General features: G+C 44.4%; 2 protein-coding genes across 3 annotated transcripts in view; one reads left to right on the top strand and one right to left on the bottom strand.

Annotated features, from left to right (window-relative positions):
* Positions 1-269: 269 nt before the first annotated feature.
* Positions 270-7,166, bottom strand: ZFYVE19 (zinc finger FYVE-type containing 19). 2 transcript variants are annotated; one of them, XR_013762138.1, is made up of 12 exons: positions 6,879-7,166; positions 5,715-5,836; positions 5,501-5,551; positions 5,007-5,125; positions 4,761-4,906; positions 4,302-4,410; positions 2,606-2,815; positions 2,086-2,165; positions 1,700-1,798; positions 1,463-1,590; positions 1,037-1,384; positions 270-392 (listed from the first exon to the last, which is right to left on the bottom strand). XR_013762138.1 is itself a non-coding variant. In XM_079129022.1 (11 exons), the coding sequence occupies exons 1-11, from the start codon at positions 6,930-6,932 to the stop codon at positions 1,306-1,308; spliced, it is 1,197 nt and encodes a 398-aa protein (XP_078985148.1). In that variant the 5' UTR covers positions 6,933-7,166; the 3' UTR covers positions 958-1,305. The 2 variants fall into 2 exon arrangements, 1 of the variants encoding a protein (XP_078985148.1); XM_079129022.1 differs by lacking the exon at positions 270-392 and having other exon boundaries at positions 958-1,384.
* A 51-nt stretch (positions 7,167-7,217) lies between these two features.
* The window catches only part of DNAJC17 (DnaJ heat shock protein family (Hsp40) member C17), a 32,309-nt gene continuing 19,437 nt past the window's right edge, over positions 7,218-20,089 (top strand). Inside the window, exon 1 of the mRNA XM_079129027.1 lies at positions 7,218-7,366. Within this exon, the coding sequence (XP_078985153.1) occupies positions 7,289-7,366 (78 nt within the window). The 5' untranslated portion in view covers positions 7,218-7,288. The remainder of the gene's footprint in view (positions 7,367-20,089) is intronic.

Genomic DNA, 20,089 nt, shown 5'->3' with positions numbered 1-20,089 from the left:
TATCTGTGCCAAGGGACCAGGGGAGGGAGAGGGTGAAGTGACTCATTCAAAGACGAATGACCTCTTCATTAGGCTGTACCCACATACCCTATCTATCCATCCATCCATCCATCATCCAAACAGGTATTGAAAATTCAAAGATGAAGGTCAACAGCTTTCCTTTGGTAAGATCACAATCTAATAAAGACTGGAGGGCAAGCTGAGGGCAACTGGCTAAGACACATAGCATCCTGGCCTTACAAGAGAGCTCAAATGTCAAAGATTAATCTTGAATCCAAAGAGATAACAGGAAACACTTAGCTGGATCTGGAGGTATCAGAGAAAGCTCATCTTTCTTCCACTCACAGCTGATGGGGAAGGCCTCAGGTGAGGGTCTCTTTCTTGAGTTGATTCTAGTTAAGGGCAGGAAGAGAAAGAGCAGAGGCTATGCAGAGCATAAAGGCTATAGGCTGAGAGGGGAAGTTGTTAGAAAACAGATACTGGGTGAATGGCAGGCAGATTGGGACAGGAGTTCTGGGAGGTGGGGTCCTTTGTGAGTAAGGCAGGAAGCAGGGTATGTATGCATCATTCCTCCATGCACTGTTTGATTACTAAGAGAGGCTGAGAAATTCAATATGAAGGGGTCTGATAGTTCTGCCTAGAGCAGGAAGCACAGTTTGGCTGAATGAATTTTCATGCTTACTTCATATGAGGCCACCAGGATGGGTGGGACTGTTCCTGCTGGAAGAAGCTTACAGGGTAGCTCAATTTTTTTTCTTTCCTTCTACAGAACTGTTCTCGTCGCCTACTCTGCTTGTGCCACCTCTCACAGGGTCTGGGCTTAGGGTCAACCAGGTTCTAGAGATAAGAGATGCTGGGAGTGGGGTAGCTCAGTGGTAAAGCATATGCTTAGCATGAGCAAGGACCTGGGTTCAATCCCCAGCACTGCTAGAAAGAGAGATATGGGTAGATGCTGAGCCCAATGAATAAATATACTTTATTAGATCGACTACATGCCAGGTAGGGGAATAGGCCCTGGCCAGGCTACAGGACTCACCCTTAGGTTCAGTTTGGTCTTTCTAGAACATCATGCCTCTCACTTCCAGTCCAGGATTCTTGGAGGAGGGTCCCTACTTTTTCCCTTTGGATCTTTCACTTGTTGTTTCAAACAGAATCTTTCCCCTTTCCAGGGGTCACTGAGGCTCAGGAAGGGGAATATCCATCATCGGTAGAGCCTGATCCGCTGTCTCACTGATGCCCTGAGGGCATCATTGCCAGCTTGCAGGCTGCCTATAGGACCACCTTTCCAGGAGGACCAGGTTTTCCTCAGTGCTCTTGGCCAGCATATGGGGGATGGTAGGCTGATGTCTGGTGTTCTTTAAGCTCAAAGGCATCATGGCCCTCCCTGTGGAGCAAAGGGATACAGGTCAGGGATTGCAGGCAACCCTCAAGCTCTTCCACAGAACATTCTACCTGCACCCACCGGAAGCACTGGGCACAGTACAGGTCTCCATCACAGCCGGCACAGCGCAGGGTGGCATCCTCATTGCAGATGCAGCACCAGGGAAGTTCCTCTTCCTTAGCCTCTGGCCTGGGAGCCATGACCTGAGCCTTCAGGGATTAGAGAGGAATGCAGGAAGTAAGATACATGATAGGAGCAATCAGCCAGGCAGGAGGAAGGCTGTGGGCAGAATGGGGATGTATTTGGGGCTTTTCTCACCCTAGGCTCTGTCCTGCAGGGTGGGGCCTGGGGTCGGGAAGCTGGCTCCACAGGGATGTTAAAGCCACTTGCCTCATCCAGGGCAGCTTCTTCAGTGAGCTGTGAACAAGGTGAAAAGGTACCACTCCCAGTTCCAGGGCCATTTCCCAGTATTTCTGTGCTATAGCCTTAACTTCTCAACTCTTCTTCCTTTACCTCTTGCCTATGGTTGCTGATTCCCCATCTCAAAGGACCAGGGGGCAGATGTGGGTCACAAGGACAGAGGGACCCCAAATTGAACAGTAGCTGCAGAATGACTACCCCAGAATGGAGGTCAGGTGAATGGGGCCAGGCAGCAATGAGGCAAAAACAGGACAGGGGTGGCTGGATGGGTAAGCCAGGCCCACCTGCTGCATGACTCTCTGGATGGCTGTCTCCTCATCCTCATCATCATCACTGTCTGGGAGGCGGAGGTCCTGGAGGGTCACTTAAATGAGGGAGAGATGGAAATGAGGAGTAGGGGTGAGAGATTTCACCTGAAATCTGTCCTCCTCTGGAACTGATTTGTTTCCTAGGGGTTTGTTCCAGAGCTGAGGCTCATTAGCTACCCTGATCAGAACTTGTCCCTCCCTCCCTCACCTCCACAAGGTTGGACCAATACTGAAGCAGCCTTGAGGAACAGGGTAGGAAAAGAAGCCTCAGCACCTGAAAGAACTGAAGGTCCCTCTGCCTCCTGATGGCTGCCACTGATTCCTCATCTACTGCTTTGCCCAGTTTATTCCTCATGGCACTGGGCAGGGCTCAACAGATATCTGGGCACAGGGACCTCTAACACCTGACTCAGTCCTGGCAGGGAGAGCTTGGCCTGAGTGCGGGAGGGAGGCCCTGACCAACAGACGTGAGTGAACAGCTGACTCCAACCTCTACCTTTGTCAGGGTCTTGTCCACGCAGCACAGCCAGTCTCTTGGCAAGGGCCAGGATCCGCTCCTGCCTTGTGTTCTCCTCCCGTAGCTCTATGGCTGCCTCCGCTAGCAGTCTGGCCTTCTCCTCTTCCAGGGACCAGCTGGCCTGCCCCTGGGAATTAGTGTGCTGGCTCCCTGTGCCACCCTGGTTGAGGTCATTCTGGAGAGAGGCAGCTGGAAGAAGTAATGCAGTCAGGGAAGCAGAGGCATTCCAAGATCTCACCCTCATAAGCCACTGAGCCCATTTCTCAACTATTTTGTTAAGTATACATTATTAGCTTTGTGCTCAGCCCTAGTACCTGTGGTTTATATTACAAATAAGATTAGCATTTCCTCCAATTTTCACATGTTAAAAATTAGCAATCTTAGACATGTTTTTTCAACCACATCCATCCCCACTCCCCTGATATGGGCTGGATATCCCATGGCTTTAGAATCACTGCCCTAAAGGATTAGGATATGAGGAGGCCAAGGTTCAGTCAATTTCTGCCTTTCAGGGCTGGGATTAAGACTTGCCTGGGAGCAGCACGAAGAAGGCATGACTGCAGCTAAGGTCTTGTATATCACGGGGTAGAAAGAACTTTACCAGAGTGGGTGTGGCTCTGACATGATCACCTTTAGCCTAGAGTTTCAGAGCAAGAGGTTTCAAACCAGATAGCTTTGGGTTCAAGGCCCATCCCTGCCACTTAAGAGCTATGTGACCTTGGTCAAGTTCCTTAAAGCTCACCATGCCTGAGTTTCCTTATGTATAAATAAGGACGATTATAGTTCATACCTCGACATTATTGAGAATATACAATGAGATTGTGAAAAACAAGGTTTCTCAATCATAATTCAATTGACACATTGGATTGAATAATTCTTTGTTGTGGTAGAGGGGCTAACCTATGTATTGTAGGATGTGGCTTATAGCATTCTAGACTTCTACCCACCAGATGCCAATAGCATCTCCTGAGTTGTGACAACCAAAAGTCTTTAGACATTTCCAAAAGTACCCTGGAAGGTAAAATCATCTGTGGTTGAGAACCACTGCTCTGAAGCCTTCAAAAAATACTGTCCAACAGAATTTCCTATGATGATGGAAACCATCTATATTATGTTCTATATCTATCCTGTACGATAGTAACCATGAGCTTATGTGGGTATTGAACACTTGAAAAATGGCTGGTACCGCTAAGCAAATGAACTTTTAAATTACATTTAATTTTAAATAGCCTCTTATTCCTTCTTATTACCATCATCATCATAGAGAACACTCACTACTCTAAATGAGCACTTACTATGAACCAGGCATGGCCCCCAAAATTAATGGATCATCTCATTTGCTCCTCATGACTTCCCTGTGAGGTAGGTTTTTACCATATATACCTCCATTTTAATGTGACAAGAATGAGATTTAGGTCACGTACCTTGCCCAGGGTCACACAATTAGTATGTGGTAGAACTGGTGATCACAGTCTGATTCTAAAGCCCATGCACTTACCACCTAACTAGGCCTACACTAGCTCCCTTTGGAGTAAGCACTCAATAAATGATAGCTCTTACAATGTTGATCATTCTTTGATTTATAGTCATCTCCCCAGAGGGTGGATAGCAGAGCCTCCCCCATGTGGGGGAGAAGATGGGGCATGTCCCTGGAGGAGCCAAATGGAGGGGTTACCTGTGCTTCCTTGTTCCCAGCTCTCAGCAATAGCCACCTCAGCTGCCAGTTGTGTTAGCAGATCTTGTGTCTGCTGAGCCTGTGTCCTGGTGTCTGCTGTCAGATATTCCTGCCCAGAGGAAGGAACCTCAGTGGAGAGTGGGAATAAAGTAAAAGCCACATAAAGCCTAGAAGTAGCCTGGGTCAGGGGTGGATGCTGAGGAGTTCTCAAAGACCAGGCAAAGGACCACATAATCAAGTAGGTCTGGCAGTCCCCAACAGGACTGTGTCCACTCTTTTCTGACCCACTCAATCTTGCTGCTTGTCACTTGTTCCTTGGCCTGGCAGCAGGCCTGAGGCTCAGGAGGTAGGGGTGGGAAGCTTTACCAACTCCTGCAAAGTATATGACCATACATGTATCTGAGCTTCTTCTGGATCCTTTCCCTAGGAATCCCTTCCCTCCCAAGCCATAGCACTCACCAGCCTATGGGTCTGAGAAGGCAGAACTCTGCCCTGCAGGGCAGCAAGGCGAGTCTCCATCTCTTGGACAGAAGGGATGGAACCCTGGGGTTCATCCTTCAATGCAGCCAGCCGTGCCTCTATTTCTGCCTGTGAGGGTATTGACTCTGCAATTGGCATGGGGGGAACCAGGTAAGGGCCAGAGGAACCCCTATCTCAGAAGTTCCAGACTGTGTCCTTTTGGCCACCCTGCCTGCCTCCACTCACTCGGCTTGTTCTCCTGACGGAGTCGTGCTAGGCGCTCAGCAAGGACTTGGTCTTGTTGAGTCAGTGCCTGGTTTCTGGAAGTGCTGGGCTTCTGCTTGGTTTCCAAGGCTGCCACACGTCTAACAGGATAAGAGATAGAGGTGCTTGAAGGCAAAAGTGAGGACTGAAGGTACCCATTCGCTGTTTCCCATTCAAATTATTTCAGGGCACCTATGGAGTCCTGCAGTGGGCAATTTTCTATGGCTCTTGCTCATGTCACCCTGCAGCCCAGCTCCACTGACTGACTACAGGGTCTGGCTGAAAGGACACGATCTGCCAAGTGCCCTTTCTGGGGAGAAGCTACTTCCTGAGCCCAAAAGCATATGCAGACGCCTGTGAAGTGGGGATTCTCCTGACACTGTACTTATTTGAACTAGAGACTGGGAGAAGAGTCCTACCCATGGCTCGCTTATCTTTTCCCTGTCCGCATTTGTATTTTTTTCTTTAGTACTTACTTCTTATAGTTCTGAGGTGGTGACCACTTGGAGGCATTGACAGGAGACCCTCTGTAGAGAAGAAATCTGGTGTCAGAAGTCCTACAGCCCAGTCAGTGTCCCCACCCCCACCCCAAACACTTCCTGACCTCTGGCTATAGAGCACAAGGTTGCAAGGGCTGGCCAGATGCTCCCTGCTGTGGTTGGTGGGGCCTTGTCCAGGCTGATTTCTTACCTGGTCAGGACCTCGTGACACTGCTTGCAGACTTTCTGTTGGGTATTGCCAGTCCGAGGCACCACTGCACTGAAGTTAAGGCAGCCGGAACAGAAGGCCCGGCCACAATTCTTACAGCCATACTACAAGAAATATGAAGTAGGAAGATCCACCTCTCATCTACCCCTATAAGCTCCTCCCTGGTGCTCTAAGTATACAGAGAGCACAGTGAAGTTGTGACCAGATGCTAGGAGGAGGAAAAGGATTGGGGTCCCTAGGGCCTAAGACTAGGACAGAGGGTGAAACAATTCCTTGGTTTCCAGTCTCTTATTCAAATCAAACAAAGCTTCATATGGAATTCCCATGCTTTCAACAATTTTCAATTCCCTGCCATTGGGAGCGGTGTAGAAAGCAAACCCAGTGCTTCACGTCACCGACTCTTTAACAAAGGAGAATCAAATAACACAGGGCTCATCTTCTCTGCTCTGGAATAGATAGAGGGAGGTTTGGCTCAGGATGGGATGATAACAATAGCCTCCATTTATTAAGCACATACTGTGTGCCAGGCACTAAGCTCAGTACTTAACCAAAGTTACACAATTTGCCCAAACCAAGGTCACCCTGTGATAAAATAGCAGAGCTCAAATTTGAACAGGGACTCCAAAATCCAGGATTCTAAAATGTTCTGCCTCCTGACATGCCATTAAGTTACTCCATCTGGGTCAGGCACAGAAAATCAGCATTTTACCATGATAACCTGGTAGGTCTACGTTGAGGACAAGAAAGCCTTTGCCATGGTGCCCTGGGGACGATAGAAGTGTGGGCATGTAACTCAAGAGACCCGGATAAGGTCAGGCTGCTGTATGGGGAAGGTTTCACAGCAGAGAAAGTAAAGGGCAGGACAACCGTCCGAAAGTATTAAAACCGCGCGGGGGAGGAACACAGTGGGAAGGAAACAGTTGAACGCTACATTAAGGCTACAGGAAAGCGTAAGTTTCCAAAAATGACGTTAACAAGCTTTAGGGTATTCTCACCTCCGGCACCTCACTGGACCCTCGCATCGACCTCGAAAGCGAGGGAGCCCTGGAAAGAACCCATAACACCGAATCTTTGAACCGTAAGTCTCATGCTTTTCCCTTGCCTTCGCGTCCTCCCTAACCCTTCAGCCCTCGGGAGAAGACTCGCCTCCTTCTTGAAGAGGGTGAACTTGACAGCGCAGCCATAGCACCTACTCTCCATCGTGGCTTCCGGCGCTGCAGAATCAGCTGGACTGAAGTCAAGCCCTCCAGGTCTGAGCCCCTAGGATCCTCGCCCACGCCCTGCTCTACACGCCCACTTGCACTGTCCTGCTGCGGCCTTGGGCTGGGGGAATCCGGACTCTCCGCCCACGCCAGAGCGCGGCAGAGCCGCCAGCAGGGGCTGCCGGGAGCCGTAGTTCATTTATGGCTGCGCGGTCCCTCCGAGTTAGTCAAGCCTGACCGGAACACGAAGATTCCCAGGGGGCTAAGCGCCACTGGGTCTGATAGGAGCCCGCAGTCCCCACGCACGCTTGGGCTCCTGGGAGTTGTAGTACGAGTACCGTCAAGTCTGGAACCATGGCGGTGACCAAGGAACTCTTACAGATGGACTTGTACGCGTTGCTGGGCATTGAGGAGAAGGCGGCGGACAAAGAGGTGAGGATGGTGGTGAGGAAGGCTGATTCTGAGCGAACTGGCAGCCCCTACTGTCCTGGCGCCTTGGCCGGGACGGGCACCTTTTCTTCAGGTTCGACCGGGCCTTGAGCGAGAGCGAAGGGAGGCCCAGCGGCCTCAGAAGGGGGGCTCCCACACTTTCCTGAACAATTTGATGGTCTAACGAGTAAGGGGAGTACAGGGGGCTCTTTAGGAGAGGCCCTGTTTGGGAGAGTCCTGGATGAGTCTGTGGGGGAAAGCTGGCCTCCTCTCTGCGCCTCCGCAGCCTTAGTCGCGGATTCAGCTTCTGCCCTGACCCGCTGGCTGTTTCATTTCAGTCTTACCATTCTCAGCACATGATAGTAGGCCAAAAGCGAGAGAATCGGAAGGGTAAAGCAAGTGGCCCGGAGTTCCTCCTGTCTAGGTGTGGATCAACGTGATGGGTGGGGACGACGGGTTCGGTGGCACGCACCTCTTTCCAGCGACTGGAGAGGCTGAGGCAGGAAAATCGCAAGTTCGAGGCCAGCCTCAGCTATTTAGTGAGACTCTGTCTCAAAATAAAATAAAAGGGACTGAAGATGTAGCTAAGTGGTAAAGCACCCTTGGATTCAATCCTCAGTACGTTTAAAAAAAAAAAAAAAAGCGATGGCGGATGGTGAGATGCCGATCAGGCTGGACTTAAGTTTCTGTTATTTCCCCCAGGATCATGAGGATCATGGTGGTAGTTGGAACAATATAGGGGAGGATGATAATTCATGGGATGAAAATTAATACCCACCAATGCCCCAATGCCCCTGTACTTCTGAGCCGTTCTGCTTAAGGTCTGAGTGAGCTTTCTAGAAGACGGAGCTCTGGGGCAGAAATCAGGGAGACCCAGGAGGGTATTTGAGAATAGATGCTGTTAATCTGCACAGAATGTCCCCTGCAGCTGAAATCAGAAGTGGCCATAGGAATATACATAAAGCACCAAAAGCATCTACTACATCTCTCTCATAAGGCTAATATTTCAGTATTAATAATGTTGAACATGCCAGGCAGGGAGGTGCAGGCCTGTAATCCCAGCAACTCGAAAGGCTGAGGCAGGAGGATAGAAAGTTCAAAGACAGCCTCAGCAATTACTGAGGCCCTATGCAAATTAGTGAGACCTTGTCCCAAAAATAAAAAACAAAAGTCTAGGGGATGTGGCTCAGTGGTTAAGCACACCTGGGATCAATCCCGGTATAAGAAAAAAAGCTCAGGGAACACATAGCTGGGTATGGTGGCTGACCTGTAATCCCAGCTACTGGGAAGGCTGAGGTAGGAGGATAAGTATGAGGCCCAGGCACTCAGCAAGACCCTGTTTTAAAAAAAGGCAGGAGGGCTGGGGACTGGAATGTAGCTCAATGGTAGAGTGCCCCTGGGTTCAGTCCTCAATATCAAAATACTACTATCACCACCACTACTATTACTACTACTACTGCTGCTGCTGCTGCTGAACATTTATGTAGTACTATGTACTGGACACTAAGTGCTTTACTTAAATAACTTGTAAGTTATTTAATTAGCATTTTATTAATAATGAGTAATAATTTTGGGACATTTTACCCAAAAGCTATCCCGTGTGGAGTCTGAAGCATGGAACCCTGAAGTTTAGAACTCCTGAGAAAGGCAATTGGAAGGCCAGGAGATATATATCAATCAGAGGTGACATAATTGGACTTTAAACATAATTGGATTTTAATTCTTTCTTTCTTTCTTTCTTTTTTTTTTTCTCGGTGGTGCTGGGGATTGAACCCAGGGCCTGGGTATAGCTTAGAGGTAGAGCCCTTGCCTATCGTGAGAGGCCCTGGTTTCTATCTCCAGCACAGAAAAAAAAAAAAAAAAAATCAACATTTGTGTGTAGAATGGACGTGAATGGGGGTGGGTGAAGGAGCTGCTATTAGGTGTCTGGCATGTTGGCACATGCCTGCAGTCCCAGCAACTTGGGAGGCTTAGGCAGATGGTAAGTGAGGCGCCAGATCAGCAACTTAGTGACACCCTGGTAATGCCACCATGCCCAGGGTTTTTTAAAAAATATTTTTAGTTGTAGATGGACACAATACCTTTATTTATTTATTTTTATGTGGGTCTGAGTATTGAACCCAGTGCCTCACGCGCGCTAGGCAAGCACTCTATCACTGAGCCACAACCCCAGCCCCCATGCCCAGAATCCATATGTAAGTGAGATCATGCAGTATTTCAGTGTTTGGTTTCATCAATGTTGTCTCAAGTGACAGAATTTCCTTTTAAGTTTGGATAATATTTCATTGTGTGCATATATATGTATATATTTTTAAAAATTTATTAGAGTGTTATACATAGTAGTTATGTTCATCCTAACAAACTCATACATGCATGGAATTTGATTTCAGTTCATGATCTCCTACTTTTCCTCCCTCCCCCATTTTCTCCTGCCTCTCCTTTCACTTGTCTATTTAAATTCCATTGGTTTTTACTTATATATAAAGGTGAAATTCCCTGTGGTATATTTATATATGTATTTATATATTCATTCTGCTTTGCCTCTTTTTTCCCATCCTTCCACTCTGCCTCTTGATCTCTTTCTACATTACGGATCTTCCCTTTGTCTTCATAATATCCTATCCTTCCTTCCCCCTTTCTTTATTTCACTCTAGCTTCCACATATGAGAAAACATTTGACCTTTGAGTTTCTGAGTTTAGCTTATTTCACTTGGTATATTATTCTTCATTTCCATCCATTTACCAGCAAATGCCATAATTTCATTCTTATCTATGCCTGAGTAGAACTCCATTGTATATACATAATACAATTTCTTTATCCATTCATCTGTCAGTGGACACTTTGGTTGATTCTAGGTCTTGGCTATTGTTAGTATTGCTGCAATGAGCAAACTAGGAACCTGAATCCTGAGCCATTCTCTCTCTCTCTCTCTTTTTTTTTTGGATACTGAGTATTGAACCCAGGCATGCTTTACCAGTGAGCCACATCCCAGTCCTTTTTTTTTTTTTTGAGACAGGGTCTTGCTAAATTGCTGAGAGTCTTGCTAAGTTGCTGAGGCTGGCCTCAAACTTGGAATCTTCCTGTCTCAGCCTCCTATGTCCCTAGGATTACTGGATATGCCACTGTCCTGGCTCTGATTCATTCATTTTTTTTTTCTTTTTTTAAATTGTCTATTTGACTTTTTTAAAAAAAAATCCTAGTCTATTGGGCCTGTCCAATCTATTCTCACAGAAAATGAAATGATTTTTGTACTCCCTTAAACCACCCCCCCTTTTTTAATTTTTTTTTTTGCAGTACTAGGGATCCAATCCAGAGCCTTTCACATGTAAATGCTCTTCCACTGAGTTACATCCCTAGCTCCGCTATTGAACTATGCTTTTTATTTTCTAAATTGTGGGGAGGGGTCACACACACACACACACACACACACACACACACACAAAGGACGAAAGGGAAGGAGTGCGTGGGTATAAAGTGCCCAGGATAGTAGGTGAAAGGGATGGATGGCAGAACTTTTAATTTTTTTCCCCTGCTGTCCTTTTAATAAAATAGAATTTCTTACTCTTTTGTACGTGTTTTCCCCTCTGCCAAGAACTTTCCTTCTGTTAATCTGGGTTGTTTTTACTTATCCTTTTTTTTTTTGCGGTGCTGGGGATTGAACCCAGCACTCTACCAACTGAGCTATATCCCCAACCCAGCTGGCTTGTCTTCTTTCCAGCATTTGTATTTGTTTGCAGTTATGCATTGAGCTCTATGATTATTTGTTTCCTGACTTACCCCCTTTGTGCTACTACCTCTGTGGAGCAGATCTGATCCATTAACTTCTGAGAGCTCCTTACTTGGTGACTGGCACATAGTAGAGCTTTCAATAAATATTTGTTGAATGAATGAAAGAGCAACTACAGAAATCCTGCATTTACTTCACTGGAAAATCAGGAGACCTAGGATAGTCACTGTCTCTCTCAGGGAGGAGTAGGGCAACCTATGGTTTGGGGTCAAATGTTCCATGTAATGCCCATTTACTCAATGTGTGAAAAAGAACATATATATCACTCTAAACTTTTACTCTCTGGCCCTTTACAGAATAATTTGCTCATTCTAGTTAAAGTAGAGACAAGTTCAATTCTACCTTTCTGTACGCAGAGCTAGTCCTCCTGCAAACTTTTTCCCCTCCTATCAATACAAACCTGGGAGGCCCAGAAATGGGCTGAACACCACCATTCATATGAGTTTAGAGAATCAATAATTCCCTACATCCCCCATCCAGCCATGGAGCAGGCAGGTGTTGTTTTCTTATAGAAAAGCCTTGAGTGGAGGACCTAGGTTTGGGGTGGAAGAATTCCTGGGGAGAGGATCAGGCTCCTGCCAGAACCTGTAGCATTGAACACTGAGTTCTCATATGCTCACAGTTCAGGGCACCAAGGCTTGCTAAGATGAAGAATAGGTTGTAAATTAATGCCATTGGCAAATCCTCTAGGGAGATTCTGAAGTAATCTCAGGAATTTTGAGGGTGACTGCCGTGAATTTCTAACCCTTTTCCTAATTCTGGTCTTGTCCCTTGATCCTGTATACACAGAAGCCAAAGTGACTCTTTAAAATGGTGAGCAGATTTTGTCACCTCTGGTCCCACCTCCCTAGTGGCTTCTCATTGGTCTTAGAATGAAATCTGAAGTGTTTTCCTTGACATGAGGACTTCTTTGCCTGACGTGCACATTCCCTACCATTTTCCCCTTTACTTATTGTGCCTCAGGTACATTATATTAGTTCTTCTGGTTTGTTTTGTTTTGTTTGTTTGTTTGTACTGGAGATTGAACTGAGGGGCCCTCTACCACTGAGCTACATCCCTAGTCCTTTTAATTAATTTTTTTTTTTTTTTTGAGACAGCATCTTATTAAATTGATAAGACTGGCCTTGAACTTGTAGTTCTCTTTTCTCAGCCTCTGGAGTTACTGGGGTTACAGGAGTGTACCACTGCACCCTGCTGTTATTTATTATTATTTTTAATTTGTGGCAAACATACATATATAACATAAAATTTGTCATTTAAATCCTTTTTGAGTAGGATTTTCAGTGGCAATAAGTATATTTATATTGTGTTGCAACTGTCATTACCATCTATCTCCAGAACTTTTCCATCATTTCACCATCATTTCAAACTGTACCTCTGTACCAAGTAAACATAACTCCCCATTCCCCCCTCCTCCCCTCTCCCTGTAAATACTCCTCTACTTTCTATGAATTTGACTATTCCATGTACCACTTATATGTGGAATCGTATATTTGTTCTTTCATATCTGGCTTATTTCACTTAATATAGTATTTTCAAGGTTCAACCATGTTGTAACGTATCAGAATTTTCCTTTTTTTTTTTTAGTTGTAGATGGGCACAATACCTTTATTTTATTTATATGTGGTGCAGAGGATCAAACCTAGTACCTCATACATGCTAGGAAAGCACTCTACCACTCAGCTACAACTGTAGCCCAGAATTCTTTCTTTTTAAGACTTTTTATGCCTTTTAAAATTATTTTTTATTTTAATTTTTTGTTATTGGGGATTGAACCCAGGCACACTTTACACCTAGCTACATCCTCAGTCCTTATGCATATATACACACACACTTGTATGTTTAAATGTATGTGTGTAAATATACATATATACATTTTTTTTAAATTTTAATTTTTTAAAATCTTTTTTTGTTTGTTTTGGTGGGGGCAGGGTACTAGGAATTGAACTCAGGGGCACTTAACCACTGAACCACATCCCCAACCCTATTTTGTATTTTATTTAGAAACAGGGTCTCACTGAGTTGCTTAGTGCCTTGCTTTTGCTGAGGCTGTCTTTGAACATGCAATCCTCCTGTCTCAGCTTCCTGAGCCACTGGGATTACAGGTATACACCATCTTGCCTGGCCTTATTCAGATTTCTAGAGAGACTTTTCATGTAGAGAGACTTTCCATGATCCATTATTTAAATTAACTTCCTGACTGCCTATTTTGCTATGTGTTTCTGAGTAATAGATCTCATTACTGTATATTATATTACATACCCATTTACCTACTATTGTTCTCCCCTTTAGAAGGTAAAAAATCTGTGAAGAAAGGGGCTTCATCTTTTTTGTTTATTGCTAGGTCTCTAGCCCTTGACAGACGCACAACAAATCCTTGTTGAATGATTGAATTAATATTCATTATTATTTTCTTAGGCAGCAGTATTTTATGACAAAGTGAAATTACTAGACCAAAAGTAAATATATTTACAAGCTTTTGATTCAAAATACAATCTTTCAGAAGGATTATACTGTGTGCTTCTACCAGCCCTGACTCTTGATAGCAGCATTTTGTGTGCCCAGTGTCCTGCCCAAGAGAGCTACACCCTGAACCTACATGTAGTCAAACTGGACCCTGTTCTCCCTAGTTCTTTTTCATTTCCTTTTCCTTTTTCCCTGTGTGCTTTAGAGGAGGGTGGAAATATTTCCTATCAAAAACATTTTTTTGGTGTGTGGTGCTGAGGGTCGAACCCAGGACCTTATTTATACAAAGCATGCAGTCTTCCATGGTGCTACACCCCTAGCCCATAAACATTTTTATCAAGGGCCTACTGAATGCCACAGTGTGCCTTGTGCTGGGGATACAAATGTAGAATAACTGTAGAGTTTTCACCTGTGCTCTGTTTCCAACTTTTCTGTCCCTTCCTCCTAGGTGCTATCATTTTGAAATGTGGATGTTAACAGTGGTAAGTCTCCTAGAAATTCCTAAATCAGAAGGTTATTTCTTAGAGAGGAACTTGGTGTAGAAAGTAACAGTTTTTATAACTACTCTTAAGTGAGACCAAGAACTGTTACTCGTCATGTCTACAGTGTGTTGAAAATAGTTGGAAATCATAATATGGAGGAACACAGCAAGGCTGAGAATTGTACCTTTATAATCACTTTCGTACTAATTATCAGTTGTAGTTAAGAAAGTGAACTTTGGAGTCAGACTGCCTCACTACTGACTATGATTTATTTAGTTGGTGACCCTGAGCAAATATTTAACTTTTCTGTGCCTTGTATTCCCCATCTGCAAAATGAGAATGATTACATTTTCTCATTGTGAAAACTTGATCCATGTACTTTGCATGGTATCTGGCACAGCGTGAGGTACACTGTAGGGTAACTCTTGCTGTTTTCATTGTCATCATTGCAGGTTGGTTTGTTTGTCACTTTACTGGGAATTGAACCCAGGGGTGCTTTAACACTGAGCTATATCTCCAGTCTTTTTTATTTTTTATTTTGAGACAACATCTTGCTAAGTTACTGAGACTGGCCTTGAACTTGTGATCCTTCTGTCTTAGCCTCCTGAGTAGCTGGGATTACAGGCCTGCACCCAGTTTGTCCTTTTAGTTTTGAAGTCAAATATAAACCCTCAATTCGTATCCAAGGTTGCCCTCTACCCTTCTTACTCATTCTATTCCTGACAGATCAGTGCTAATTCACCTCATAACACACCAGTGATTCTTGATTGGGGCAGGGGTCAGGGTTTAAAGGAGGTGGAACAATATTGATGGCCCTAGAGTTCACTATTTTGTTCAAATCAACAAATTGATGGAGTCCATCACTATGGACAGGTTCTTTTTTTTTTTTGCTACTGGGGATTGAACTCAGGGGAGCTTTACCCTTGAGCTACATCCCTAGTCCTTCTTATTTTTTTAGGACAGGGTTTCACCAAGTTGATTAGGGCTTCATTAATGTGCTAAAACTGGCCTTGAACTTGTGATCTCTTGCTTCAGTCTCCCAAGCCGCTGGGAATACAGGTGTACACCACTGTGCCCAGCTAGACAAGGTTCTTTTTGGACATGGTGGGATTTGAGTGCTGAATAAGATGCCACTTCTGGCAGTTCACACAGTGTAGTAAACAGTGAACTCTGAGGTAGAATGAAAGAGGTTCAGTAAAAGTGTACAATAAAAATGTTGTAGGAATAAAGAAGACACGATTCAGATGATTGCAAGATCAGGGAAGGCCTTCCTGAGGAGGCATTTTTGTGCAAGACCTTAGAAAAGAGAAGAATACATTATAGCAGATTTAGAAGGGATCATTGTGGCCATTTACTGTTTTCATTAGTCCAGAGAGGTTGTAAAACATGTCTAAGACCATTCCGTGAGTAAGTGTCAGGCCTGGACTAGAGCCCAGTTTGATATGTTTTCCAGCGTACATGTGTCTTTCTTTCTATCTTTAGCAGCCTTGCTCTTCATTTGAAACCCTTTGAAGGAAGGGGTAGGTAGCTCACTCAATCTTGGCAGGTATTTGGTGAAGTCAGGTGCTTAAAAATGCATTTTTGAAGGACTGGGGACGTGGTTCAGTGGTAAAGCTCTCCTAGGTTCAACCCGTGGTACCAAAATAAATAAATAAATAGATAGATAGGTAAACAAATAAATAAATAAATAAATGCAATCATTCCTTTACCTAGGGCCTGACCTCTCTCTGATGGTAAAGTCACCTCTATCTAATGTTGTCTGGCCAAAACTCTGGAGTTTTGAAGTTAGTTGGCTGCCTGTTAAATCAAAAGGAATGATTCATTTGTGTTTGTAAGCTGTAAGCTACTCATTACCATTCAAGATAATACCTCACATTTATATGAGTGCTTTCACATAAATTATCTCATTTGAAGTGATCTTCAAAACAAGTCTGTGAGGTAGGGCAAGGATCATTAACTCCAACTTATAGATGAGAAAACAGACTCAAAGAGTTTAATTGATTTGCCCAATATAAGATGTCTAGTAAATGCAGAGCCCCTGAAATTTCTACTCCATCTTCACAGTAGTTTCCATGACCCATACTTCAGGAGCAATTAGGGCAACAAGAGACTATCTGTGGGGTCCAGAGGGCCTCAGGACTCCATCAGTGACACAGAGATATGACTCTAAGTAAAGCTGCTGGCTTGAGTAAATCAGCAGGTGTAAACTGATCTGAAAATCTTGAGGAAGTGTGCTACAATTTGTATTAAAGCTACATAATGTAGTTTCCGTTTTAGCTAACTACAGCAGTATTGAAAATATTTTCCATTTGCATACTGCTTTCCCTAATTTTGCTGTTCCTAAGTACTGTTATTTATTTTTTTAAATTGACCACTTTTTTTTTTTTTTTTCCTTTTTTTTTGGAGGGTTGGGTACCAGGGATTAAACTCAGGGACACTCAACCACTGAACCATATCCCTAGCCCTATTTTGTATTTTATTTAGAGATAGCCATGTCTGGGGGGTGGGAATCTATAACTTGAGAGAAGAAGGTGGGAAAGGGGTTGGGGGACTGAGCCTAAGATAGGAGTGCTTAGAGAAAGGGTGGGAAGGTAGAGGTGAGGCCTGAGAGAAGGGAGGCATTTGAGAAGGAGAAGGGTTGTGGGCTGGGTTCCAGGCAGGCAGCTGGTTTGTGGAAGTGTGCTGAGAAGCAGGACAGGACAGGAGTTGAAACCCAGGAGGGAGTGCTGGAAGAGCTAGAAGGGAGGACCCACAGGGGCCAAGATTTGGAGAGAAGCTAGTCAGTGGATGCTCCCAGTTTTTCAATGTGGTGTAGTTCCCTGTCCTGAGTTGGGACCATGGACCATGGTTAGCAGTTTGAGGGAGACCTTGGTGTGAGATATAGCTTCCCCTAGAATCATCTCATTCCACCAGCAGGCTTGTTTTGAGGTCAGTGAGCTGAAGGGGCTGATCTGGGAGGTGGCTGGCTCCCTCTCTGCTTGTGCTAAGCCCTAGGAGACCTCCCTCCTCCAGTATCCAGTGTCCAGGTATTTGGGGATTTCTTTGTGGTACTGTCTTAAATGGCCACATGCTCTAAGGAGTGAAAGTGAGAAATCTTTCAGGCATTTTTCAGTGCCCAGAGCCCAGTGGTTTACTTCCTGCCTGTGAGCTCAGGCAGTCAACTTCTGGTTTTCTTGCTCATGAAGAAATAAAGAGATGTCTGCCTTCCCCAGGCCTGGGGAGAATGACTGCCCACACCATCATTACAGACCATTTCCTTTTCTGGAACTGGGTCTGGTAATGAATATCTAGCTGATTCATCCCATATGGTTTGTTCAGTCAGTCCCTGTTGTCACATAGGACTGCCTTCATGAAGTGTGTTCTTATCTAAGTCCATCCTACCAGCCTGGCTTTTGAGAATTGGGCCTAATTTATTTGTACTGCTTACTTAGCTGGCTCCAATTTGCATTATAAGAAAGGTCAGAAACCTTTTAAGAAATAATAACTTCTTTGTAGGGCACCTTTCTTTTAAGTTAATGATGGCAATTTTCTATTTATTGGACCCCTCAGCGCCTTGCTCTTTTGGTTGTGTCAGGAATTGCTTCCCCTAAAGAGGTGAAATTGGGGCAGGAGGATTGTTAGAGGCCCTGCAGGGTACCTAGGGCAAAGCCCAGTGGAGGTGGCAGGAGACCCACCTTGCAGGACCCACCCCCCCTCCCCCCAGCACACACATACTTTGGTTGCTGAGAGTGATAGAACCAGTTATGGAGCTTCTGGGGAAGGGCTGACTGGATGGCTGCTAATTTATTACTCATTCTTCCTTTCCATGATATGGGCTGTTGGGAAGGGATGGGGATAATATTTAGTTCCCACTCTAGTTGTCCTTGCAGTCTGCTTGAGTAAGTTCTTCCCATTTCCAGACTTGGTTTTCTGGAGGAGGTGTTAGCCAGGTAGAAAGGAAAATTACAAAATAGTTGCAAGGTCTCCTAAGGTCAGGACAGCAGCTTACTTCCTCCTACTCCTTAGTAGGCCTGAAGTAATTGACATAATTGAGGTTTCTATTTGTGTTTTTTGTCAACAACATACGAATTGCCCCTTTTATTCCACAGATACTTACTCCGTGCCTACTAAGTGCCAGGTGTTATTCATTGTGCTGTTCTGGGCCCTGGGGAGAGCAAAACTTCCTGCCCCTTAAGCACATTCACTGTATTTGTAAAGGGGAACCCTGTTCCTTCTTACCTGAAAGCTCTAATTTGACATATAGTTTTATATATATATATATATCATATATATATCATAGTTATGGTTATCTGTTAGTTATGGTTATCTGTTTTTCAAGCTACACCAGAAAGAAACAGTAGATTAAGAACAACTTGTAGGGACGTGCTGATATCTGGCACAGTCTAGGAGAGACTGACTAGGAAAGTGATAGGAAAACAATAAAAGGAATAGACCTTAAGATCATTACCTCCTAGAGAAGCTTAGAGAAAGCTTGATAATTTGCTCTCAGTAGCACTTGATTGTGTTCTGCCCTTAGTATTTTATGTAGTTTATAGTAGATGATGATCCTGAGGCAATGAAGACAAATTAAACTCAACTAGTGCCTTAGGATGGAAAAAGGTAGGTGTAGGTAGGAAGATTTTAGAAAGATGTCAAGAGAAAGACCAAACTTCTGTAAATATGAGTTTGAAGTCCTTGTGGGGACTTCATTCAGATCTTTGTCATTCTGGGGCTATACCTTAGAGACAGCCTGATCCTCTGAAAAACCATAGTTTACACAGAGGTGGTTGTGTGGGTAGCCCCTCAACTGTTACCCAACTCCTCCTCTTTGTGAAGCCTCAGGAATGCAAGTGTTTGCAAGTGCTAGAGAGACCAAGGAACTTAGGGGAAACCTATAGGTAAAAGAGGGAAAGCTGCAAATATTTAAGAAAATCCAGGAGACTTTGTAAACTTGCTGCAGTTGCTTCAACTTGGCCTAAATGATCTCAGGGCCTGTGGACGGGGCTGTGTAGAGAAGCTTCCAGCCTGAGATTCTTGGGTTTCCACAATCCTGTCTTGGTTCTACATTCTACAATGGTATTTCTTTGTCTTCTGAAAGCTCTTCTTCCGACTTTATCATAGTTAAGAAAAATACTGTTTTGTTGCCTCTTGAGCTACTCATGAGGTGGGGTTATTTCATAATAAACAATATTGGGTGGGGCTGGAGTTGTGGCTCAGCGGTAGAGTGCTTCACATGTGTGAGGCACTGGCTTTGATCCTCAGCACCACATAAAAATAAATAAATAAAATAAAGGTATTGTGTCCACCTATAACTAAAAATATTAAAAATAAAAAAATAAACAATATTGAGACCAGAATCTTTTTTAAAGGCCCACTTCAGGTGAGTTATGTTTACCTGTTGAGAAATTCTTCAGACAGCTATCACTCCAGGAGGGCTGGATTAAGTTGGGAATCCAGTTTATGACTCAGAGCACCAAAGTCCAGACCAACTGGTTCAAAGTCAAAACTAACTTTCCAGGCTCAAACTAAGGAATAGGACACACTTAGCCAAATACATTAATAATTTAATCTTGACTGGTATTCTTAGGCCAGCTGGGTTTTGTTTCATGGTCACTCTGGAAGATCTCAGGATACCTACCTATGCCCCTCTTTGAATGAGAATTTTTCAGAGACTCTGGGAACCAACCAAGGATTGACTTTTAGGACCATGCTGTAGCAGACTGCTCACATAGAGAATTCAAATTGGGTTGATCTGTATCCACAGTAGACCAGAGTCCATTTCTGAACCTTGTCAGGTTGGCATCCTACTGAGCTGATTTTGTGACTTATTCCACTTCCAGGAGTTGGGTGAGGGAAGCATTTCAGAACTATAGAGGGCCTCATTTTTTGTTGGGTGCATTGCATGGACTGTTTTCTTTTAATCCTTCCAACAACCCTGAATGTAGGGCTTATTTTTCTTATTTTGAAGTTGAAGAACCTAAGGCTGAATAAGATTCAGTAATTTGCCCTCT

This window comes from Sciurus vulgaris, assembly GCF_902686455.1.
Source record: "Sciurus vulgaris genome assembly, chromosome: 2".
In the NCBI taxonomy this organism is placed as follows: domain Eukaryota; kingdom Metazoa; phylum Chordata; class Mammalia; order Rodentia; family Sciuridae; genus Sciurus; species Sciurus vulgaris.
Note: the sequence above shows the minus strand (reverse complement) of the source record. Positions and strands in the feature narration are given on the sequence as shown.

Coding starts and splice junctions, on each gene's coding strand:
- ZFYVE19 (XM_079129022.1), bottom strand. CDS start 6,932: ATGGAGAGTAGGTGCTATGGCTGCGCTGTCAAGTTCACCCTCTTCAAG. Junction 5,126..5,500: donor CCACCTCAGAACTATAAGAA/GTAAGTACTAAA, acceptor TTATCCTGTTAG/ACGTGTGGCAGCCTTGGAAA. Junction 4,907..5,006: donor CCGTCAGGAGAACAAGCCGA/GTGAGTGGAGGC, acceptor TGCCAATTGCAG/AGTCAATACCCTCACAGGCA.